General features: G+C 41.0%; 1 protein-coding gene across 4 annotated transcripts; it reads right to left on the minus strand.

The window, feature by feature from the left end:
* Nucleotides 1-210: 210 nt before the first annotated feature.
* On the minus strand, nucleotides 211-24,386 carry esrp2 (epithelial splicing regulatory protein 2). 4 transcript variants are annotated; one of them, XM_008278579.1, is made up of 17 exons: nucleotides 24,325-24,386; nucleotides 23,994-24,146; nucleotides 22,828-22,956; nucleotides 15,843-15,956; nucleotides 15,357-15,471; nucleotides 15,051-15,146; nucleotides 14,332-14,386; nucleotides 13,663-13,773; nucleotides 12,585-12,717; nucleotides 12,178-12,220; nucleotides 9,104-9,405; nucleotides 7,915-8,148; nucleotides 7,398-7,596; nucleotides 5,172-5,376; nucleotides 4,872-5,070; nucleotides 3,617-3,717; nucleotides 1,631-1,717 (listed from the first exon to the last, which is right to left on the minus strand). In XM_008278579.1, exons 2-16 carry the CDS (start codon nucleotides 24,123-24,125, stop codon nucleotides 3,631-3,633), a joined length of 2,154 nt encoding a protein of 717 aa, XP_008276801.1. In that variant the 5' UTR covers nucleotides 24,126-24,146; nucleotides 24,325-24,386; the 3' UTR covers nucleotides 1,631-1,717; nucleotides 3,617-3,630. The 4 variants fall into 4 exon arrangements, with proteins under 4 accessions (XP_008276803.1, XP_008276801.1, XP_008276802.1 ...); XM_008278580.1 differs by lacking the exon at nucleotides 24,325-24,386 and having other exon boundaries at nucleotides 13,663-13,770; nucleotides 23,994-24,313; XM_008278578.1 differs by lacking the exon at nucleotides 24,325-24,386 and having other exon boundaries at nucleotides 23,994-24,313.
* Nucleotides 24,387-26,608: the final 2,222 nt, after the last annotated feature.

Raw genomic sequence — 26,608 nt, forward strand, 5'->3', positions numbered from 1 at the left:
TGGAGTTTGCATGTTCTCCCCGTGCAGCGTCGGTTCTCCAGCTTCCTCCAACAAGGTCCAAAAACATGTTGAGGTGAATTGGTGATTCTAAATTGTCCGTAGGTGTGAATGTGAGTGTGCTTGGTTGTCTGTCTCTAAGTGTAGCCCTGTGACCTGTCCAGGGTGTCCCCTGCCTTCGCCCTGAGTCAGCTGAAACACTTGAAACACAGATCATTGTCAACATTTTTATTGTTTACAGTTTGTACACAGATCTAAATTCAAGTCTCAAACTTGCATCAAAAGAAACAAATAGCTCCTCTGCCACCAGAGGTTGATCTGGCCCCATATGGGCCAGTATTGCACTCTGGGTAATGTAGGCACAGTAAAGGTGAAAAACTAAGGCCTGTCACAGGAAAAAGTCACGCAGCTTTACACAATACTGTGGCTGTAAGCAGGAATGAAAGCATGCCACAGATCGATGGTCATAAACAGTCTGGAAACAAGAACGGAACAGATACAGCAGTGAACGTTGATCATTACAAAAGACTTCCGGATTCACTTCTGTCCTTTCACATGTATTCACTAAACTTTCGTAAAGAAATTGCATTCATAAAAATAGGATCAATTTGTCTTGCTACTCTGGTAAAGATGCTCGGTTTCTTAACTCTTTGATTAGAGAGGAAAAACAAACAAACAAACAAACAAAAACAATAATAATAATAATTGTAGTGCTTGGAAGAAAGAAAATAAAATGACTTACTGTTATCATACATAAATGCTTTTTACAGAAAAAAAAACTAACAAAAATAAAGTTACCTATTAGTTGGCACAGCTGTGGTGTAGTGTAGAATAAACTAGTAGTCCCTGAAGCTCAAAGCAATTTAAATGAATCCAAGACAGACCAACGGTACAGTTGTACTGTCGCACTCTGCTGCCAGTAGTCCAAGTCACTTTTATGGCTTTTTTTTTTCTTTTCTTTTTTCAATCCCACCACGACACTGCTGGAGGCCATCAAATAATAAACATCGAGCCTGCACATACACACAGCTGTGTTTGCATAGAACTAACACAAAAGATTCCTAAGAGTGAAAATTTAGAAATATACAGACAAGATTGTGTGTAGAAGTGGTTTTAACGGCCTCAAGCATTTCAGGAAGAACATCTGTACAGTTTAATGGGGCACACACACACATAGAGTATTTAAATATACCTGCATGTTTGGCTTTGCAGAGCCACTGATATGATCCACACCGTCTCCTCTCCACAACCAGCTTTTAGAATACACAGAAAGGCTACACGTGACATCCTCAGAGTCATTCGCCTGACGTGAACTTTTACAGACTTTAGTTGCTCCGTCTGCGGATGCTCAAACTCCATCAGCAGCTTCAGGAGTGTCAGGACCAGCGGCGTTGGGTGTGTGTCAGGGCTAGCAGATCGTGGAAGAGGGAGAGGTTTAGTAGGGGTTTTACAAGGCACTCAGATCTACTAGATTTAGGAATTGAGGAAAAGTGTCTGGAAGAGAACAGAGACTGTTCTTCTGTGGGGTGATAAACTGAGGGAGATGGAGGGCTGGTGGTCAGTTACAGAAGCCCAAGTGGATCTGCTGGCCGTAGAAAGGATGGTTGCTGCGCTCGGCTACAGCCCGCCTGGCGACCTCCTCACTGGGGAACGTGATCAAGGCCTCGCCGCTGCATTGGCCGCTGAAGTTATACAATATGAGAACGGCATCTGGTTGGAGCTGCAGAAAAAAAAAAAAGAAGATGAGAAGAAACACAAAGAGGAAAATGAGTGACTTTATTTCCCATGTAGCTGCAGCATGAAAACACCAGGGGGAGCCCACACAGCTGAGGAGGGAAAAAAATGCAGAAGGAAAGATCATCTCATCAAACCAGTCCGGTTAGGAAGCAGTTAGGAAGGAATAAGCAGAGTTTAAAGAGTCGAAGCAGAGTACATGCTGTTCTCAAAGACCTGAAAAAAAACCCCATGGCAGGTTGTAATGAAACACACATTAATCATCTGTTAGCTTGCATGCATTCATGTCCTGCACCACAATCAATGAGAGATGACAGTCTAATTCCATAAGACATGCAGATATAAAACAACTCACTGATCAGCAGTGAATCAGACCATGAAGGTGGGAAAAAGCTCTCAGTGTTCATCAGATTGAAATGGTTGCGGTAGAGTCAAAGGAGGCTCTGACTCAGTGCTGGATAAGAGTCATTTATACTGAAACTGGCACAATTTAAGTGATCTCATCTAAATATTCCATTAGAAGAGCCACTGTTAAAGCATCTAACTTTGATTCAGATTGGGGATACTGGTGTTGTACTGATACTTAAGCTGGCAAATGGATGGCAATAAATACCTCATGTGCTAAAGAAAAGAGCAGCGGTTTGTGAGAATCTCAGTTCTCCCCGAGGAAAACTGTACTGACAGTTCTCACAAACTCTGTAGGACAGAAGAGGCCCATCAGTCAGGTGCCAAATGTCTGCAGGCTTTTAATGTAACGCACAAGAAACCTGAGCTTGGTTCTTGCTCCCAGGTTCAGGTTGTTAATCACTCAACTAATGTTAAAAAAGAAAGAGAGAGAGATGGTGGGAATATTTATCTGTCCCTTCTAGTAACAACATCTACAAAATGCAGAATGTACAAAATGTTACCGTCATTTTCTGCATATTGTCTTACAACTGTTCTCTCAAAACCTTAAGAGAAGCAGTGAAAGTGATGCTTCGATTCCTGGAAAATGTGACTTTTGATTATTACACATTAGCTTTTCCTGTTGTTGGGGCAACACCAAACTCCTTCCTTGAAGTGGGCCTCAAATGATGTGACATCCCAGCTATTTGCAGGAAACAGGGGTGCCACAAATTTTATGTCACAAATTAAAAAAAAAAAAAAAAAAAGAAAAGTAAGGATGAACTGATCATTTACATTTAGAAACAACAGTACAGAATCAGCCACCATGATCTTCTCACAGATTTTGGTCTAAAAATCACTAAAAGGGCTTAAAAAAATATCACCAAAACAAACTCTAAAGTGTCTGTCAAGAATCTAGAATCAGCACCCCAAACATGGCAGCAGGAAAGACTTTGGTTATGAAGCAGACGTGCCTGAGAAGCAGCAGGCTGACATGCCGGGTCAGGATGTTTAAGCCTCGATGGCTAGATTGGGCATTCCTGTCAAATTATGAATTGGCTTGCAGGCCTGTGATGTGTTATGTGGTCGAGTTTCATCCCTAAGAAAGACTGTTTCACAGCAGCAATTTGAGTTGGACAATTTTTTAGGTTGATTTTTATGACTGCTATATTTAGGAAGCTAAAAAAAACAAAAGGTTTCTCTGGGAAAACATTTGAATCTTGGTAGCTCATTTTGAACCACTGGGCTTTTATCTAGTAAAAACTAAATTGGTGATTTGACAGTTAAAATATGCCAAGTAGAGCAACTGAAAAGCTGTCACCCCTTAAAGCAGACTAATTGCCCAGCAGATCACCATGTTAGTATTTACTGGCATTTTGAAGCTACTAGCCTACATTACACACTGACGCTGTGCAAAAGCCAAAACATAAAAGGTGTTATTGAGGTCTAGGAAATGCCCCCTCTCTCCATTCTGCTTCTCTGGTCTGGAGGCTCTTCTTACCTTGGGGTGAGTCCCTAAAGACAGAGCCATTCTTTGGGCTGAATCAGACTCCTGGCCTGTTCGCTCATCTGAACCACGCCGCTGTACTCGTCAGGGGCGTACTACACATAGCATAATAATGAACAGAGGGTCAGGGTGGGGGGGCGCCACATGGTTTCACACATGACAGTACACAGTTTTAGACACACACAAGATGCAGATGTATATGCTCTCAAAAATGCTATGAAGTTTTTCAAGTAGAAAGACAAAAAAACTAAAAAAAAAAAAAAAAAAAACCAAACCAGAGACACACACACTCAGCAAACACTGTCTGAACAGGCTACATTTGAACCACACAGTGATTAAGCCTGGGAACGTGTTGTAAAGGACACCGGTGTTGGTGTGGGAACTGTTTTCTCACCCAGGGCCAGTGTGAGAGACGCTACTGCAGCCAGAAAAGCACACACTCACTCCATTAAGGATACGACTGCTGTGGTTCAGCCAACAGTCAGAACTGGAGTCAGCTCTCAAACACACACACACGGTACACTCATGGACTTACATTTCTCTGACAGCATTTAAGTTCTCCAGCTCCAAAAGAGCTCTTTTTTTTGGTTTGAATGTGATGCTCATACACACACATACACGACAAAGTATACGGGTTGTACTACTACAAAATGACACGAGCAATAGAGACCAAAAGCAGACCAGAGATTTGTGCCCCAACAATAACAACAACAACACAACTCCTCCACCTTAAACCCCACTCCTCCCCCTCCCCAGCTTGCAAACTGTCTGAGGCCACACCTATCAGGGTTCATACCTGCTTCAGGGGACTCCACCTAACTTGGGCTGGCAGCAATAAATATGGGAAGCAAAGAGGAGGGGGAAGAGCACAAGTGTACACATGTCCCTTAGTTGAATGTTGCAATGAAACGCTTCAATGGAAATGTGCTTAACGGTTCAGCTTTATAATGAGGAGGAGAATATTATGGGAGGTCACAGGTAACAAAACACTGCAAAAAAAAAAAAACACTGGCAACTCTGATCCTGGTCAGCATTTACTCTTCCAACACAACGCTCAGCAGAACTTACTAAAGTACTGCCCTAAAATTCTTTACATATTAGAGAATCACACGGCCAAACATCTCAACCAGCATCCTTTTGCTGTATATGGTGGTGCATTTCCATACAAATTACCTTTGTGCTCAACATTCCTCAAAACCCAAACACACTTTAAGGTCTCCGCCTTCATTTTAGCATTACATGTACTGACCTGGTATCCCTGGAAGAAGCTGAGGATGTCTTTGACTCCGGCATTGTAGGGCAGACCCTGCATCCTGACCAGGGCACCGGGTTGGGGCAGCACAGGAGAGGCGGCGGCTGCAGCAGGGTGGGGCTGAGCTGCAACTGCTGCTGCCACTGCTCCTGGTGGCGCTGCAAAGTAGCTCACAGTGGAGGGAGAGACTGGGGGGCTGGAGAACAAATGAGAAGAAGACAACAAGCAAAGTGAGATGTAAACATGTGGTTCTCCTTCATTTGCTTAGCAGTTTGCTGTAGCTGATACTGTACTGACCTGGGGTAGTACGCAGTGTAGTTCATGTTCATGTTCATATAGAGATGTGGCTGAGGAGGGTAATAGGCCAGAGTGTGAGCGGGGTTGTGAGCAGTAGTCTGAGGAGGTCTGGGAGCAGCCAACAGAGGGGGCTGGTAGAGGGCAGCCTCAGACAGAATGGCAGGTGGAGTGGGGAAGGCAGCATAGGCTGTGGGGGGAGACAGACCTACAGACACAGACAAAGAGATGCATGTGTGAAGTGCATGTACAGTCCTGCCACAAGTGAAATTGTATTAAGCACGTGAATCATTTTGCAGGACGCGTTACCATTCCAGCATAGTATAAATATATTATGTGCAGAAACTACATGTCTAGCATCACAATATATTCCACAGGCTTGACAACGTAATGAAGACGAAGTCCCATTTATTTGTGTCCGATTAGATTTCAGCGGTCAGACTTGAGCCAGTCAGTTAAAAACTGAGAAACATTCTTTGTTGCATTTGCATAGACTATTTTTAAAAGATGGACAGATTTGTTAAACTATTTAACATTTTCCCAACAAGTTTCTGGTCTCAATCACTAGTTTCAAGACTTTTTGAATACAGCACGATGTTCAGTTAGTAAATTATGGCCCCATTTAGAGTAAATGTACAAGAGTTTACAACTGACAAGCAGCTGCCGGACACATCCGGTTTTAAAAAACCAAGATGGCGAAGGACAAATTCCAAACTTGAGGCTTTAAAATTGAAGCCACAAACCAATGAGTGATGTCATCAGCTACATCCATCTTCTTTATAAACAGTTGATGCTTTTCTGGGAAATATGCTGCATGTTTACTTCATTTCAGTCCGTTTAATGTGAGGATTGACTGCTTTTATCTCTATGTATTATTCTAAACAGAATATATTTGGGCTTTAAGACTAAAGATGTCATCTGCTACACTTTTCACTTCTACAGACTGATCAATGTGTTGATATTAATATTGAAAGTAATAACTAGTTGCAGCCCTAGCATTATTATATTCCTAATACTTTTCAAGCAAAAGCAGTCAGACTTTCAGATGTTTAAAAAAAACAAAAAAAAACATGACATTTTGAAGCTTTATTAATTTATTGCAACACTGTATTCTGCTAAAGATATTCTGCAAGATCTGAGTGCTTACTGTTGTTGGTCTGGAATATACCATTCATCTTCAATTTTACTTTTAAATAGGTGGTCTAGATTATAAGAGGAAACTGTTGTACGCCTGTTAAAGTGTCCTTCAGACTGTCATACTTGCAATGTAAACACACACATGATGGTACAGATGTATTTACATATTAACAGCCACTATCTGTGTGAGGCTACGGGCAGCAACGGTCTCCCTCAGTGGCATCCGGGCAGCACCATGACAATAAAGCTGTCTGTGAGAGTCGGTAAAATCTAGTGTAGAAAATATGACCTCGTTTCCAACTGTAGTTAAAACCCAGATGAAAATGAGAAACCACCTTTATTTTGCAAATAATTAATAAATCTAAAATAAAAGCATTTACAATTGTTAAATAATGATCATTAAAAAGAAGTTGACACAGAAAAGAAAAAAAAAAGATGGCGTTCTTTTGCTCCCAATCTAATCTCTAGCAGCAAAGACAGATATGAGCCATAACTGAGCAAAGTACAGAGTTGCGCTTCACACAGCCCAAACTTGCATCATTATTTCCAGAACACAGACAGTGCACAGTAGCAGAGCTTAAAAGTAGATATGTTCCTACCAAATACCAGCAGGCTGTGGTGCAGTAAAATATTCAACAGTAAATACTTAAATACAGACCTGAAGTGACTTTTCAAACTTTGCTTTGGGTATTTTAGAGATCTAATGTCTGATGGTTTCGCTGCTGAGTCAATAGAAACACAAGCAGCTTTCACGAACAGCTGTTTACCATGCTCACCATCTTAGCATAGCATGCTAACATTTGCTAATTAGCACGAAACACAAAGTGCAGCTGAGGCTGAAGATAATGACAGTAATTTTGCCAGTATTTGGTGATGAATTGAAGTTATTACAGTAAACTTTGGGTAAATGTCTATATGAGATTTAATGGCCATCAATCCAATAGTCGTTGAGATATTTTAAATCTGGACCAAAGCGGTGAAATGAGCAAAGGAGCTATAAATCCTGATACTGGTTCATAAACTATCACTGCTATCAAACAGATACAAGTGTATTTGCTGCCTGAATACATTTCATTTGGTGGGTTAACTTACAGGGAAGTTTGCAGGGTGGAGGCGAGAGGCCGCTGCGATTCAATGTTCCCCCCATCAGGACGATGCTCATCTCCTCTGTGGAGCACTGGAAGACCTCGACGTACCGGTCCTTCATTGTCTTTTTATGGCACTTCTGGGCTACCATAAACGCTTTGTCAGATGACTTCATTTGGATGAAGGCATCACCAGAGGGCCGCCCCTGCACACAGGGAAGAAAAACTAGTCAGAATAAACGAAAAAGGCATGCATGTGTGAGTTTGTCTGAGGTTGAAAGGAATAAGAAAATCTGTGGGGGGGAAAGAATAATTATACAAACAGTTGTGTCTGTGTCTTGTCGGTTAGTTTTCTCTGTACTTGGACAACACTATTACCATGTGAATCTCTTCAGATACTTTCATACTTTACAGTTGTTCAGTCTTTTCACAACTGTTTGAGAAATGATGAGTGCATATTATCATCTGACATCGTTTTAAGACGTGGAGCTTCACAGTTATGTACAAGCCGCCACCAGTCTGACCTGTTGGTTGAGGACCATGTGAACTCCATGAGGTTTGATGTCGACGGTGTGTTCCCCCATGAACTCCAGGATATCTTCAATGCCGGCAGTGTAGGGCAGACCACGGAGGCGCACGCAGTCTCGAGTGCTGCTGGCTGCTGGAAGGAAGGGAGGCGTGGCGAGGACTGGGACAGGCACGATGGGTGAGGGGGGCAGTGTGGAGATCAGAGGTGTGGACATGTAGCGGTTCAGGACCTGGAAAAAAAAACAAACTAATTTAGTGGCTAAATCAACTTTTCTGCCATCAAAAGACAACAAATCTGATTTTGCTTTCTTCTTCACAGAGGAACTCCTGCAGTGGAACAAGCGGCTTCACCACAGTCATTGAAATGTTTTGTTAATGCAAAGTAGAGACACAATACAGGATGTAATTATGGAAAACATACAAGTTAAAAAGGTTGACTTATGGTCTACTAGTGTCTAAACAAACTAATTCTCATGGTGATTGATTTTCTTTAAAAACACAAATATGACTATCAGTTGTACAACTCCACCATCATCTAATTTATTGGATGTCTCAATTGCTTTGTCACAAATTTCCAGTATAATGTTTGCTCACTGTGTTGTCATGACTGCAGTTCTTTGGAAACCGTTGTGACAGGGGAAGCAACTGTCATTGACTTCAGCCCATAGTGACAAGTATCATACACAGAAAGGGGACTGTTTCAGATTATTCAGAGATGATAAAAAGGCTTACACAAGCACCGTAGTTACAACAAATTAAAATGCACGGGCCTGTCAATATATTCATGAAGAGTAAGTAGTTACGTACAAAACAGTCCTACTATTTATGTCAATGAAAACACAGACATGTTTGTATCTAAAATAGAAAACCACAGTCACAAGTTTCCTTGTTTTTAAAACTGATTTCTGCAATTACACAACACCAGCCTATATTAGGCGTCTAAGAAAGAGGAGCTCAAAACCCAGTTCCTTTATTGAAAGGACCACCTCCTATTCCATACATGCCACCACCAGCAACCTCTACCTTCTTCTACATCGTTTTGAATCCTGTAAAGCAGGACGCCAGAACTGTTTCCCAGATAGAGTAAATAAAATCTGACATTTGTGTGACAACTGACACAATGGCACGTGTTTTGTCATTTGACGACAAACGTTTTTTTTAGGCTGCACAACTGAAACAACTCACCTGTTGCACTTCGGCCGCAGTGCTCCGAAACAGCTCAATGTAACGCTTCCCCAAGATCTGCTTGTGCTTCTTCAGGGCATTCTGGGCGTACTCTTCACAAGAGAAGAGCACAAAGGCATCGCCGGTGGGCCTTCCGTCAGGATACTTGACAAACAGCAGGCCCTCAGCACCGTCTGTAACTGGGCTCTCGGGACCAAGGAAGGAAAGCACTTCCTGTGGTGTGGCAGTAAACGGCAGCCCTCGCATACGGATTATCACCTGGTTCTCTTTGGACAGGAACTGCGCCACCTCGTTAGACGTACCTGAAGTCACAAGAGAAGCAATGATGAAACATCTCGCATCCTAAGACCTCTCAAAAACACATTTTAAAACAAGTAAACAAGTAAGGTTAACATTTTTTATGTTGTTGTGGACAAATCTCCTTTTATCAGCACAGCAAGAGTGGGCATGGTCAAGGTGTATCCAATTTCTAATTGTGACATCAATATACGAGGTGTGTCAGAAAGGTTACAGGACTGGTGTCACAAAAGATAGATTTCAAACCCAAACTACAAAGTAGAGTTTTCCCCTTCAGACGATCAACCAGCACGTCTACAAAGAGATCCTACGATGTTTGCTTCATTCAGTGTACAAGAAGAGGCCAGAGTTGTGGCTGGACAAGTCATGGCTGCTTCACCATGACAACGTGCCTGCTCACAATGCCCTGAGCATCCGACAGTTTCTGGCTGAGAAGAACATCGCCGTGCTGGAGCAACCTCCCTACTCACCCCACCTGGCAGGATTGTTTCCTCTTCCCCAAGCTCAAGGGGGTCATCAAGGGGACCTGTTTTGAAGACGTGGACGACATCAAGATGGCTGTGATGACGGAGCTGCGGAGGATCCCGGAAGAATCCTTCCAGGAGTGCATGGCAGCGTGGCAGAGAAGGCTGGTCAAGTGCGTTACACTCCAGGGGGATTACGTCGAAGGGGAAAATTTGTAGTTTGGATTTGAAATATATCTTTCGTGACACCAGTCCAGAAACTTTTCTGACACTCCTCGTATATCAAGATATTGTACATTTTCTGTAGGAGTCTCAATCTATTCTACTCCATGCTTGTTTAGCATGTGGTCTTACTAATATTTGGCAATTAGCAAATAAAAAACAGTGTACAGTTGAGGAAGATTTGATGTAAGGACAAAACCTCAGTACTTTGTTACTTTGGGTACAAAATCCATCCAGTAAATGTTTGAAATAGTAAATCTGCTAAAAAGTTTACCTCTGCAATTCCTGCCCAGCTAAAACACCAATATTTGGTCCTTAATGATACGTTTATCTAAATAAAAATGTTCCAGGAGCTCTGATGGAGCTCAAAACATTATTTATGCACACTATACACAAGTACAGACAACTATATACCTATTTGAACATTTACATAGATGTGTTTTCAATGGAAATGGCCCAGTACATCAGTACATCCTGAGATATTAAAGTGTACCATAAAACAAAATCATGGTATCTCATTTCCCAAATGTCCCTTTCACACTCTGGACACAAGCTTCTCCTTCGACAAGGAAACTACAGAAATGTTTGCGCTACAAACTCTGTGAAAAATGTGCTGTCTTATAACCTGGGACTCCAGTAATGAATCAAGTAATGATCTCAAGCGTCACCATCCAGTGACAGCTTCATTCCCATTACATAGTCACCTGCATCTGGTTTCAAGTTTATTTCCTTTGTTTATATCCTCCTTAGCCTGCTTTACTACAAGACTGGTTCAGGGTGAGACTTGCAAAAACTGCAAAATGAGGAAATGTTAACTTATATGACCATTCAAATACAGACCATAAAAACAAATTGTCTTGCTTTATCTCTGAGTCAACCCTTCAGTTCGAAAGTAAAACCATTTGGTGTCGAGCCTGAAGTCACAGCAATGTATGGATACATTTGCCAACCATGTTCAGTTGTGTTTTGTTTCAACAGTTACAGTGCAGAACGTACTAATTAGACGGAACAAATTAAACTACAAGCCCAGCCAGATGAAGAATTTTGAGGACTTTATCACAAGACACAACTGTCTTTCAGTGATGATGCAAACAAATACTGTGGATATAAGGTTAATGAAAAAACACTTATTGACTTGGCCAGGTCTAGTCTAAGTATTGACTAGATAAGACATCTAAGTATTGTCTCTGTTCCTTCACCTCTACCAAAGAGACTCAGACCATATTTATTATTTGTACTGAAAAGTAAAATGTGAAAGAAATTCCCAGATTAAACAGCCACAATATCAAAATTCATTTTCCAAAACTGTAAATGCTGTGGCTCCACAGACTGAACATTTTGTATTGTGCATTTGTTTACATGTTTATTGCTTTCGATTAAATTAAAAATGCAACCGTGTCTTGTCTGCTTGAACTATTTGCATAAAGTCCAGTGTGCTGTCAATCTGTATTGATCTTAACTCATCTGAGTAAAGTCCAGAGTCTGACTAGCAGCCACTGTAAGTTATCTGCTGCCAGTGACTGTGTTTCTTTGTCTGCCATTTCTGTCCTATGTTACTCCTGGCTGCTGCTCAATGGTCCAGAGGCCCCAGGGCCTGCCTTTGTCTCTTCACACCCCCTTTGTATCAGCTCTGAGTGGGTCCTTTCACCGGGCGTCAGCCCTCTCTCCCTCAGGGGAGAGCAGCTCAAGGCTGAACTGAACAGGTGAGCTGCTGTTAGCTCAGAGTAAAATTTCTCTCCAACTGGCCTCTGAGGGGTTGGCCTAGGGAAGAGGAGGTGAGGAAGGGACGGGGGCTGTGGGGGACGCTCCTCACAAAGCGTCTTTCATTAGTCTGAGATAAGCTGCTCGAGAGTCGCTGGGATGAGGCAAAGACACGGGTAATAGGAGAGAGAGCCCGAGCGCAAAACAGATCCCTTCCTTTACTCTTTTACAGTCACTACAGAGCTGCACTTTTACAGATGTGGAAAGTGGAGGATTGTTTTTTCTCAAAGGTGCAGGAAAGACACGAAACAGAATGCTACCTCAGGTAACAGAAAGGCTTTCACTATGACCACAGTGAGATTGGGGGGGAAAAAAAAAATGAAATCTGACCTCCAGCAATCTTGAGGAATTCCTCTCCTGTGGCTTTGTAGACCTGAAAAAGACAAGAAGAAAACAGGATTTAGTCATAAACAAATCATTGACCTCATGAAGGTGACATGCACTGTGTTATGCTTTTAAACTCAACTTAGCAACTCTTAGATCTTAAATCCAATTAACAAAAAAACCCCAAAAAACCCCCAGCATTAACACAACTATTGAGTTTAAGTCATTTCAAGCCTGATATTTTCTTGATAATTAAATTGTCATTGAGTTAAGTGGACATTTACAGATTCACTGCCTGGTATTGACTTAAAAGAAGAGACTAAAGTTTGGCTAAGCAGCTATTTTTAAAGCATACCACAACTACACATCATACTCACAGTATGAGTTAACAAGACATAAATGCTGAACCTTACCTCAATGTAGCGGCTGCCCATGTGGTGTTTGTGGCGCTCCAGGGCCAGGTCTCTGTGCTCCGAATTGATGAAGCGAACTAGGGCCTCGCCATTCCTCCTGCCCTGAGCGTTTAGACACAAGGCCACACCGCCCCTGAAACACAAGGGTACAGACACCTTAATGCAAAGTAACACAATTAAATGTACGGATCCACAGTTGGGTTCACTTCTGCATTTGTCTTTGGTTGGTGTGGTCATCAGAACTGTGTTTAACAGGGATACCAACAATCTTGTCATGTCAGTAATAGGAACAGTTCAAAAAAGGGGCAAACAATGAGTCTAGCTCTGTCTAAAACTAATACAATCAGCCTACCAGGATTTTTAAATCCTTGCAGTTAAGTTACATCCGTGTCATTTCCAGGCAATGAGCTGTGTGCTTAAATGCTGTTGGCTCAAGCTACATACTGTATTTACTGTGCAGACATCAGAGTGGTATTAATCTTCTCATCTAGCTCTCAGCAAGAAAGCAAATAACTGAGTTTCCCAAAACATCACACTGTTACTTTATCATCTCCAAAAACATTTCTGTGATTGTCTGACGGTGAGCACACAATTAAGACTTTGAAACTGAAAGCAGTTGTTCAGTTGGCACTATGTTAGTTTATAATGATCACCATCTTAGTGTGTGAGAAGGCAAATATGTTCTAAATCGAGCACAACTACAGTTGGGGCTGATGGAAGTGTCATTCGTTTTACAAGTATTGTAGCATTTTTTGCCTTGCAAGCAAAGCAACGTCACTGGCATTGAGTAAACGAGCAGTGCCTTTAAACCCAAGATTTACATTTTCCACACTGATTTGTGAAGGTTGCAGTGGACTGCTCGAAGTGTTTTGTATGACTTACAAACACAGAATTTTTTTTAATGGACTTTGCAAACACAACATCAAAAGTGACTAGTACCAGAAAATATAGGAAAAGTCTGCACCCTGTTCTGACAAGCTCCAGAAAGCACTTTGAAATGTTTTGCAGAAACAGAAGTTTAAATAAAGTTCATTAGAGTTGTGGGAATGTTGGAGGAGACTCATGAAGTCCAACGTACTTGGCAATATTGAGGCCTTTAAAGAAGCGAGCAATGTCTTGGTCTGAGGACTGCCATGGAAGCCCTCGTGCTCTGATCACCGTCTCACTGTCCACCGGCTCTGTCTTACTGCTGCACAAAGCACCATGTGGAAAAAGAAGATGAAAAAAAACATTTGTTACACTCTGATAGTAATGGAAAAAAGAAACAATAATTAGCACAGATAGTTAAAAGTACTTCCGCATATGGCTGCAATGAAAAAAAAAAGATTAAAAAAAAAAAAAAAAACACTCTTGTTATGTTTGAACAAATTGTCCACAGATTGCAGAAACAGAGGCCACTCACACTAAGTGCTTAACGCAGGAACACACTCTCATGATTAAATGTCAGAGGGTTGTCAAGGTGATAGGCTTTTGGCTTTCTGAGAACAGCAGGATTTGGTGCTCTGCTACTAGATATCCAGGTAAGCACTTGATGGCAAAGTTGGACAGCTTTAATAACACACTTGTGGTTTTCTTGTTGCTGTAATCAATGCTGAGAGTCTGAGGTCTGAATACGGTTGGGGTTGGGGGGAGGTTGGGAGGGGGGTGTGAGTCTGTAAACAACACTACTGGCTAACACTTGTGGCAAGAACTCACACAGAGATGGACTGAGATAAAGTCTACTGTGTGTATTAATGTTCATACATACCATGTGCCAGAGTCGAACTTGTACTTCACAGTTTCAACACAGCTAAACTTGTGATCTAAAAAAAAGAAAAGACAACACAAAATTGTATTATTATTATTGGGAGGCGCTGTTGGATTCCCATGTTTAAACCAATGTTCTCTCGCATGTAGTGAAGATTCTGCCAAGCAGAGTGAATTTTAAGCACACCACATTCCTGTATCGTATCACACCCAAAGACATACTCGGCTGTTATTAAGAGGGTGAAGCCAGAGGGGACTGCCACAGTCAAGATGGAAAATTTCAGATTGAAGTTTGATTTATCTGCACGGCAACATATCTGGAGACATCTGAGTTCCGACTATCCAGCAGTAAATTGTCTGATGATGAATACGTGTCTGCTGCTGCAACACATGTGAATGAGATCTGGCTTCAATGGAAAAAGAAACTAGTATATGGGTTTCTGACTATGATTAAGACATTTTTCAATAATCATCAAACTACGGCGGCTTCTGTTTGTGTTCTGTCACTGTGCTGATTATATAAAAACGTCATTAAAAGTATGTTCAGACACACTAAGAACTGTGGATGACAGTGTGCGTCACTTCACTGCTCTATCGTCCATTATGTTTGTGCTTCCTGTGTACAGGGTTTAGGGTCAGCTACTAACGGTGCCAAGGTAGGCATTTGGCATCAAGTTTAGTGTCAGTCTATTTTAGGCACAAAGTCTGCCAGTTACTTACTGTAGGGCTCATCCAGGATGCACAGTGTCAGCTGCACCATGCTCATCACCTCCCTCACCCCCATCATCTGCTCCGACACAGCAGGAAGACCAACACCTGCACGTACGGTTAAGGCTGTTGCCCAGTTTTAGCTGTTTTTGTTGACTTTGTACGACATGTTGACATTTTCTGCAGTAAAGATTTTTCACTTACATCCTTTTATTTTCGTACACTTTGTGTGTATTTTTAAGGAAAAGCCTATATACGGCGTTCTAATTATCAAAACAATTTTAACACTTCTGATTTTGGCGAGCTGGCAAAGGATACATTCCAACATGGAGGTGAGCGTGAGCTTCTGTGCAGGGCCGGCATTTGGGCAGCATTTGTGAAACTCCTTTCTCACGTCCACAAACGAGAAGAAACATTCAGGAAGGACAAGATTCTAGACAGAAAGAAACATAACAAAACTATTTAGTGTGGCAGTATGACAGTAAAGAAATCTGATATGCATGTTGGACATACCAGGAAGCTAACAGACAAAGTTCACAGAGAGAATTCCTAGAGAGCGGGTATGAGTGGAGGAAGGCTTTCATTTTATCACACACTATCAAATAATTGAAACCATAAACACAGAAAGCAACGGTTAGCTGGTTTAGTGGATTTACTAACACCCTCTGTGGGAGCTTAACTTGCAAGTGATTACCAATTTGCAAAAAAATAAAAAATTAAGCAAATGTGTCTGAAATAACAACAAAATATATATATATATATATATTTGCCATGAAGCATGTGCCCGCAAGAGGGAATAATCACCTTTTTCGAAGCTTCGGGGTGGAGGGCTTGTCGAATGACAAGAGGACTGTTCACACAAAGTGTGTAAGAGCTCCTGCCAAGACACTTCACTTCTGATGACACTGACTGCTGGAACTGCACATTGAAACAGAGAGGAAAGAGAAGAGAAAAAAAAATCAAACATGTCTTTTGTTTGTTTTTTTAATCAAGGCAGAACCATCAATATTAAATCTGAACATGTCTAAAATATCCAAAAGTATCTTAAAATAAAGAACAAAACATGAAACACTTTATTTTGATATATTTCACTAATTAATTTGCAGCCATTCTATAGCTTAACATCATATTGTTCAAATCTGATTTAATGACCTGTCATCCACTATTTCAAAGTGAGAATCAAACAGTGGACTTGGAATCTAAAGGCAGAAAAGTGAAGGTCGTGTTTTTGACATGTGACTGTTTCTCATGAAGAACGAGTCTTGTCTAACAGGTTTTAGTGTTTGCCGTGAGAGGGAGGGAGCAGACAAAGGAGAGGAATGATCACACCACTAATCACCAGGATCACAGTTCTCTCTTTGCACAACCAACAGTCACAGCCAGACAAGAGCAAAAAAACAACCCATACAAGTCCAACCTGCCTGTCTCCACTTTACGTAAACTCTGATGTCTACAGCACACAGTCCTAAATACCAGCACATCCCACATATTCATGTTTATTTACAACAATCACGGGTTCAGCGAGTCCCATCTCTTTTATTATGTCAACCTGTTGTTGGCTGTGTTTCACTGCCAACAGAGGCCATCTCTTCATTTGGAACACTGCATTTCTGAGAATCATTTTGTTGTGATTTCACCTGAAGTACCTTCGAAGGCAGCCATACGGTGGTTGTTCTTTTCCAGTTACTTAAAATCATAACAACAATGCCTTCAAACATTACAAAACTATTGTTATATGCTAGCTAGCAGTTTCCAACTTTAGGAGTTACAGACTTGGAGCAGCACTGGGACACTACTGAAGGTCTCTAGTCAAATCAAGAATAATATCGGACAATCTTTTTGCACCAGTTTGGTCGACCAGTTCATAAGAAAAGTATCTAAGACTCTTTGTTTGCTAAATGTTTCACCAGTTACTTTGGCTTCTCACTGTGTTGCATTCTGTAAAATCCAATTATCTGAGCATGTGTGCTGGAAGGTGCTACGAACACGTTCGTCTATCAGACAGACAGTAGTGGTGTATAGTTCTGATTCACTGGGTGTCAGTCACATACGGACAAAATTAAATGCGTGAAAGCTGTGAATTCTCAAGAAGATCAGCAATATTAGTAACCCCTTCAAATACAACTGGGAGCTGATTTATGGATAGTTAAAAAAAAAAAAAAAAAAAGTTCTTGAGTTAAACCAAGCTGCTGGTCAAGGAATATTGATTCACTGGGTGTCAGTCACATACGGACAAAATTAAATGCGTGAAAGCTGTGAATTCTCAAGAAGATCAGCAATATTAGTAACCCCTTCAAATACAACTGGGAGCTGATTTATGGATAGTTAAAAAAAAAAAAAAAAAAAGGTTCTGAGTTAAACCAAGCTGCTGGTCAAGGAATATTGTTTCTTAAACTTAACATACTTTGACAAACAATTTGGATGTCAAACTTAAGAAAAATGATTCCCTCCCTCACTTACATTTTCATGCTGACCAACATGCCCAGCCTCTTCTTTTTGTTGTCACAATCCAGGTGCCTTATAATGGATATCAGAATAATCCATTTAGGCCATAGTTACTTTCACAGAGTGTTTGGACAGGATGTGGGGACCCACCCACACAAATCACTGCATAGTAAGAACATCTTGAAACTTCTCTTAAGTCATAATGACTTGAATGACACACAATGTTCCCACGCACAATGGAGACCGCCATTAACTGTTTGTTTCCCTTTGGCCTTAACTGAACACTCACAGTTACTTCTGGAAGAGCAGTTTCACCATCTGGATGTGGGACCACCTTAAACCCAGTGACTGACTAGTTTCACATGGCCACTGGCTATGACAGGCCTTCAGACAGTGGGAGAGTATATTAGAGGTGCGTGTTGGGGCATGCTACTTAACAGTCACAGAGAAATGTGGCTATCTGGCAGCAGCAACCAGCTACTAACAAGACAAGAAGTGCTTCAGGGTTAGATTAAGGGGCGCTTAAGATGGCTGGACAGAAACACTAAAGAGTCACTAAATACTGAGAACACTAAAGAAAAAAAGCAGTTTGGTTATTTACAGTGTGGTCTCGTGAACACCAGCAGGCCTGCAGCACCATGTGTGTTGTCAAACCACATTACATGCATTTAGAGTGACACTGCAGAGACTTTCTATTGTCTAAGAGCTACTGACATAGTGAAACCACAGTGTTTGCATTGAGACCCAAAATAGTGCTTATTTGACTGTCAGCATCACGAGAGAAACAACCAGATAATGATGGATCTGCTGGGATGCTTCACATCCTCATACCAACAAACTGAGTGTAAGAGCAGCCACTTCAGAAGTTAAAACTGGTGAAGGACATACCACATGCTCGTCTGTGCACTTATCGACCATGCAATACTTAACTAGTATATGAATGTCAGGAACAATTTAGGGGCTATGCAGGTTACGGGCAACAAAACATAAAAGACATCCGGCTATTTGTTGTTCATCCAGATCCCTTTGGTCAAAATTTTAATCCTCACACACCTCATTTAATGTTCAACTCTACACATGAAAAAGAAGCCAAAAGCAGATATTTCTCCCCTCAGCTTAACACTTGAAGCTTTCATTTTTCTGACAGTAAACACAGAAATCCCAAACTACAACACGCCAAAATTTTATAGATTAGCTTAACGGCACATTTTAAGCTCAGCCATACAGCAGAGTTTCATGTTTACGGTGTTAACAGGACTAATGTTTGCTCATAGCTGTGCATGCAGCCCCACCTTGGCCTATTACTAAAGCAGGATTACTGAGAGCAAAGCAAATGTTACAGAAGAGCCAGCGACACACCCTCATCCTTTCTTGTTGGCGTCAAAAGCCACAATTAGATAGAGCAAACAAGCTGAGCAGGAGACAAATCTCGCATTGATAGGTAGAGGCAACAGGCCATTGAGCCAACATCATAAAGTGAGCACAAAAAAGGTCATGGCTTCCACTTAAACTGGATATATTTAATTTCCAGTGGGCACGATCTAGTAAGAAGTAACTATAGTCATTAACGTGAAAGGACTGTTGTGCAAGATATGAAATACAACATATTGTCAAGTGTAATTTCTGTAACATGCTGCCAAAAAAGTGAACATCTGGCTGTCAAAATAAATAAATAAATAAAAAATTAATTTGGCGATACACACAGGGTTAGCATGGCTACTGGAACACTTGGCTCAATGATTTCAGGAGTCACACATATTTTACTGGTGCAACTTTCTGTTTTGCTCTCCCTCTGAAAGGCATTTCTATAGATGAGGGGGAGGAAGCGGCCTTTGAACACGATCCTATCAGAGCCTCTCTCCGGCGTAGTTGGACTGTTTGTATGCAGAGGTGAGGTAGTGCGGTGGTGGCTGAAACAAACTCCGATAAGAGGAGCAAGGAGTGTCAGGGCAGTCCCTCTTGGCAACTGTTTAAACACACACTTACACTGCAGCATGTTTTGTCACACAAAGTGTTGTAACTTTTGTGACTGGGCCAAAATTATGGGGGCCATCTTCTGCCACAAGTTTGGAGGTTGGAGTTTAAGTATTGCCTTAAATAAAGTACCTTTCCTTGAGTTTATATGAACTTTATTATTAGTTTGCAGTGACCTAATTTCCTAAACATCACATAAACAAGAAATTCAGCTTTGTCTTGCAGCGAAGGGATAAAGAAAAAGGGTTTCTGGTGGTACTGGTTATCAGTATGTGAAATATTCACAAACATGCACACAGTAACTCTTCTGACACAGCAGAGCCTGTTGACTCACTGCACTATCAGGATCAAATCAAACTCTGCAGGAATGCAAATACATTCGTCAACAGATGTGTTTTTCTTGGGGCTGACACTAATCACAAATATTTGTAATCAAGAGACCAGTGATGCAGTGATGAACTTTTCTAACTGATATACATTTGTAGTAAAAAATTAGTGGTGAAAAATTACTTTTGTTTTACAAATGTTTAAATAAAAGGGAAAGTTTCTCCATTTATCTCTCAGTGTCGAACTACTAACTATTACTCATGACAGGTAACCAATCAGATGGTGCTGTGGGTGGGACGTTGCTCAAGACCAGAAAGTGGTCACGACTGAGCTTCGTCACAGCTAAACATTTATTTTATCTGGAAGGGATCCAAAATTACATCCTTTCAACAATGTGTTGGTCTGTACTGGAAAATAGTCGTCTTTTAAGATCTTCTATTTATAGAAACGCTAGCTAGACATTCTGGTCTTAGGTGTGTTGATGCAAATCAGAGCAATTTGTGTTGTGCAACCTTTAACTGAAACATTAAAATCCCAGTTGTGTGAAACATCTTTAATGTGAACCAACATGTGAACCATGTCACAAGATGGCTCCCTTTGTAAGTGAGCGCCAAGCATTAGTAACTTAAATCAAAGTGTAATTTGGGAAGAAGACTTCTGGCTATGGTCCAAAACTGTTGAAAAATCTTTAGATAATGAGCATATAAATGCAATGTTTCACAACCATGTCTGTTAAGTCTCACATTACATGCAACACACCACAGGCTGCAACATGCTGTCAGTGCCCCGACTGAAGTCAAGTCTGTACAGTCAGCAGCAGCGTGACTACAGCTAAACCGTCCATCAGTCAACTGCACAGAACCAAAACAAACTGTATGCAACATAATGTGATATGTTACTGTGATTGCAGCGTCACAGCTGCAATCATAAAACACATGTTGGAGTACTTGGATGTCGGCTATATCATCTTATACATCAATTTATTCCTGATACACATAATTTAGTATTAAAACTCAGATTGTATGTGTATTTTTAGGATTGACATTTGACTGCTCTACTTCAACTGAAAACTCACATCTCAATAGCAAATCCCACAATAGAGAGGCTTGAAAATAAACGGTACGTGTTGTTGTTGGATCTGGCTGCCATATAATGACTTTCATGCACTGGAAGTAGGAAGCTCGAAACAAAAGTTAATATTTAATTCATGTTATTTAAATTCAGCTTTGTAGAGCTTCTATCGCAGTTCAGCATAATGTGGGAGCTTTAGGGCAAATCAACCTGAGCTGCAGCGCATGGTTGAGGAAAAAAAAAAATCAGGTGGGACTGAACATGCCCTGATATCCATTTTTACAACTTAAAGTAGGGGCATTTGCAGTATTTAATAAACATATAGTTTGCACTCATTTCGTAATGTGAATCATTGCTGTGTAAGGGAAAAGCACTATGCAAAACATGTCAGTAGGCCACATGCAGGAACACTGACACAGTGACTGAATGTAACAGAAAATGGACAGTGGTTTCTTTCTCAGATGGCACCGACATGTAAAGCAACAAAAACACGTGCAAACCCAAATGCTAAATATTAGGCGTTCCCTGTCACAGTGATGTGGCGTATATCTGGCAAACTACATGGGAGCCGAGTGTATAACAGCCCTGCTAATCTCTCCAGCTCTCTCTACCTTAATAAATCTTTCACCAAAGAAAAGCAACAGACGTCCTTGGGGGCTCAGACCACACAGGTCAATACGACAAGCCCACCAATAAGAGACAGCTGCTTGTTTCCCGTCTATTGCTGAATAAGTTGGAACGGGCCAACACATTTACAAAAACAACTTTGAACTATGTGCTTTAAACTGCAGCGCCATACAACGCTTCCAACTATTCGGACAATTTTGATTTGCTTTTCTTCCCCCGTATCAGCCAGGATAAAACTAATCTTGGAGTGCCCAATAGTAAGAGAAAGTTAGCAGTGAGACAAAGGTATGAGAGGAACAAACTGATTGCTTGGGTTAATATTTGAAGGTTCAGCACACAATCTAACCTAGAGAGGCTGAAGTCTTACCCTGTATGTATGCGTAAGGCGCAAATGACATCGGCGTTCAGGCTTAACTCCTGTGAAATTCTAACTGTTGTGTGCTACGCGTTGAATTTAATAACCACATCATTGCTGTAAAGCCCCAGAAAGAATATGAGAAAAAGAGACAAGAAAATAGATTATCCAAACAAACCTGAAAGCGCATGCACTGCATTCATTCCACAGCAGCACTAATATCAACACCAACACACTGGTCAGGCATGATAATGAGAGGTTTTCAAACTGTAAAGTATTGCACGGGTAAGAACGGTGCAAACAAACACCACTGCAAGGGTGGCTGAAAAACATGTTTGGCAACATAAGCACTCATGTCAAAATAAACTTTGTGACAGGGAGGACCAAGACAGCAAATTCACATGTTGTCATACAGAGGTAAAGACCCTGATCTGACAAGCATCGCCTCCTCTCCGTCCTGCAGCCTAAAACAGAGGTGCGGTCCCTGGTAAACATTCCGCCTTCCAGATGTCTGCAGCGTGCATCAGGCTGAGACAAGACTAGACCTGCGACTCCTCCTTATCTCCAGACACCTCAGGCTCTGCCCATCCTAGCTCCTGAGCTTCTACAAAACTGTCAGCAGAGTTTAATTGTCAAGGCCGAACCAATGACACATCTCAGCCAGGTGGAGGCCCATTTATTCTCAAAGGTCAAATGGGAAATTTGACGCTCTTCACATTAGCTTACAGCTTAATACCCCAGTCAGGCTTGTCGTGTCACATCTCGCTCCCGGCAAAAACTGTCAGAGGAAAGTTTTCTTGGTTTAATAAGTTTCTGAACTCCTTATAATGTTAGAAACGGCACAGAGGTTTTACTGTATAAATTGAATACATTGGTGAAAGATTTCAAACTTTGCGGCACACCACAACTTTAATGTGCTATTTTTTTTAAATTAAAAAGACATGAATATTCCCTGTGGAGATGAATTAGATATTGATCGGTGAGACTCACCTGTTGCAGAACTTTGTCCAGAGGCTCAGCTTTGACTATGTCTTCCAGAGTCAGTCCTATCTCCTCTTTACACTGGTCTGTCAGCTCCAAAGAGTCTGGCTTAACATAACATTTATGAAGCTCCCCGACCTGTGGAGGGATTTAGCATTTCATGGCACAGAATCCAGTTTTAAAAAAAAATCTAATTAACGGAAATTACTGATGTAAAAAAAGTGATCATCTGCCAAAAATTGATCACCCAGTTTATATACATCTACAGCTGCTTTTGTCTGGATCGAACAGTCACAACATGCACAAAACTTTAAGTGTTTGGTAAAAAACAAAGCTACACTTTATTGGTTCTTGCAACCAAACAATTGCGACAAAAAAAAAAAAAATTTGCATAATCAGGCAGATAATGTGTTTGATACGTCTAAAATCTAAGGTAATATTTGGAAACTAAACGACAATTAACTTGATTTACAGATGTTATTGCACGTTCTTATCCTATGGGCTATAATCTTGAAAACATAAACCTGAAGTCAAGTTGATGCATTAAAAGCATTTTGGCCACGAGGTACTTTTTTGGCAAGTAGAAAACTGCATGATATGAGTTGAATTGGTTCTTTAAAGCCTTTTATCCTGTAAAAAGAACTGAAGTGGTTATAATGAAGAGCAAAGAACAGGTAAAACAAGTCATGAGATTAATTGCAAATGCCTTTATGACCCTTTGACCCAGATCAAAGCAGCTGTGAATGTACATAAACCCAATAAATCCGTTTCTGGCAGACGACCACTTTTAGCAATGACACCCCCCACATCAAGAAAATTAACTCTTTAACATACAATTGACAATGTAGTTGCACAAAAAGCACTTAATTGTCAAAATAAAGCGTCGTTTACATCGACAAGCTGACATGCTAAACCAAAAAGGTGTGTTTTTTCTCCTTTGGGTGAAGCCACATCTCTCAGCTGCTCGTTAAATTTCACTCGCACACCTGTTAAAAGGTGAGCTAACGCCGGAGAGCTGATGTAGCGCCTAGCTAGCACGACAGACGGCTACACAGAGAAACACCGTGTTGGTTTAAATGTCAAACACTGGTCCTCTACAGGTAGACACTATGCCACAAACACTCTGGCTACACAAGAAACCGTACAACGAACGAAGGGGTCAGAAAGGTCCGTACCTTTTTCTCATGTAGATCCACAATTTGCCACACCAAGAGAATTATTTCCCTCTCATCCGAACCCAGTTTACCCCCATTTGCACCAGCTGTTGCCCCAAAGAACACCACCAGAGTATCACTGTGCGAAGCCATCAGGGACCACAAGGGTAAAAACTACAATTAAAGCAAAGATTAAAATAAAAATAACACGAGGGTTCACCTTTTTCCAAGTGATAAGAAGAGCGAACAAAAGGACTGGAAACTCAATTGAGATAAACGGAGAGAGAGAGAAACAGGGGGAGAGATTATTTTTCAGAGGAGTCACGGAAGAGTTTGCGGTCAGAGACACTACCTGTTGCTGTACTTGAGAGTGTTCTATCCAGAGATACTGGTTTAACTGGTAAAGAAGGGTGGAAATCCGTGTGCCTTTCACACGAACTCCATAACAAGCCCCGGACTTTTTTTTTTTTCCTCCTCTCCTTTCTATTTTTTTCTCCGAGTTACCTGTGTGGCTCGGCCTCTGTGCGAGACGAGTCACAGCGGCGGCGTCTATTGGCTGGTTTGTAAAGGTGAGGGCGGGACGATGAGGTGAGTGCTGTGATCTCATTGGTCACGTATGTTGAATCAGGAAGTAGTACAGCTAAAGAGAGCTGCGTTACTTCCATGAGGCATGTCCGTGTAGCCTGCTGATTATGATAGCGATAGTGAAGGAAAAATGAACAGGAGCCTAGTGGTAAGTGAAGAACACACACACACACACACACCATGGGTAGACTTTGTTATTATTGTTAAAGTGTTTGTGCTTATAAAGCATTATTCTTTGCCATTAAAATTACTTTTGTGTTAATTTTCCCAAAACAAAATCATCAAACCTATAATTTAAAAAAAACAACAACAACAACAAACAAACATACACAATCATGCTTCTGACAATATAGAACTTCTTGCCCTCACAGAAAATAGGAAGAGTTCATTTGCAAAAACAGATAACTCCATCTTCACAAACCTTCAGAAAACCCACTTTTCCATCGTCTACCTGAGACAATATCAATCAAACTTAAGTTGTCTATATTTTTGTCATGTTATTTCTACTGAGTCAAATCCACTCAACTTCAGTTTGATTGATATTATCTCAAGCAAACAATAACAACAACAAAAAGTTTTCTGAAAATCTACAAAAATGGAGTTATATATTTTTGCAAATGAGCTCTTCATATGCTAAATGTCTCCAACAAGTGCTCCCCTTCCTTGTGTAAAAGCAGCATTTTGGCCAAAGTGAACCAATCAGAATTGCTTCATGCCTCACTGTTGGTTTGATGCACATCATTGATTGTGGAAACTACTATTGTCAGTACACATCAGAGGTCTTGTAGACAATGAATATTGCGGCAGCTAGTGGTCGCTTTTCACTTCACCTGAGCTCATTCAACATTAAAATGACATTTTGCAGCATTTACACTGATTTGACATATTGTCATTTTCTTTCCAAAATCAAAGTTGTCCTCTTGCAATGGGCATCATTTAAACTTTAAGTGATGCACACGCAACACCCAACACATTGCATATCAAAACAAACAAAATATAACTTCACAGGTCCCCACTGGCTTGGTGGAGTTTTCACTAGTCTTTGGCCCAGTTCCCAGAATGCCGTGTTTTGTTGTTCGTGACACTCCCTTCTCTGCTCGCTATGGGCCAACTCACTGCAGTGAATACAAGGCTTTTTGTCTATTCATCTCCTTTCACTCAATTAAATCCTCCAATCTCGAGAGTAATTCCTTGTGTCTCCTTCCTTGTGTGAAATCACTATTTCCAGCTGAATCAGTCTGATGACTTGAGGGACACACACTTCAAAAGTCAGGAACTGAAATTTTACATCCATAAGGATATTCCAGCACACCACAGAAAAGAACATTTATCTTCATGACGTCACATAGTGTGCATGTTCATACATGCACGCTGTCGGTGGCAGTAAAGTGACAGGCTAAGTTTTTCCTTCATCAGGTATGATTAGAAGTTGAGATGACAACTTGTGTCAGCCGCCGCTGTACCCAGAAAACAACTTTCTGTGTACTAAATGATGTATTTTATTTCCATGTGGTGTAAAGTTTCAGGCCTTCCAGGATGCCGGTGGCAAAAGTGCCACCATTGCTGCTCTGTAAACTTCAAGGGTAGTTAAGACTTGTGGCTCAGTTGCACCAATTGGCAGGTCTCCTCCTGTGGTGTATCTTTAGCAAAAGGTAAGTATGGTTTACGTTTAAAGGAATTATAGTAATCACATTTTAAAGGGGAAAAAAAGATCAATTTACTGTGACCTCACTGTGTCACAGTATGTTAAATACCAATGTTATATGTGTGCCTATATTATTTTTACCTTTGTAGTTAATTAGGCCACAATATTTTATTATACAGCAACACTTAAAACCCAACCTAAATGTATTAAGTATGGGGGGATATACTAATTGTGAAATGAGCACACTAGAGGCCCACATCATATTATTTATGCTTCTTCCTCATTCTGTGAGAAAATAAGTAACATGTCTCAGTCGGCTACGTTTTCTTGCGTGATCTCATCTTTGTCACACCCTTTACACCCTGTAATTTTCCGCTGTCACAGTAAAAATAATCCTGACCCACTA

Source organism: Stegastes partitus, unplaced genomic scaffold, assembly GCF_000690725.1.
Source record: "Stegastes partitus isolate 25-593 unplaced genomic scaffold, Stegastes_partitus-1.0.2 Scaffold127, whole genome shotgun sequence".
Taxonomy (NCBI): domain Eukaryota; kingdom Metazoa; phylum Chordata; class Actinopteri; family Pomacentridae; genus Stegastes; species Stegastes partitus.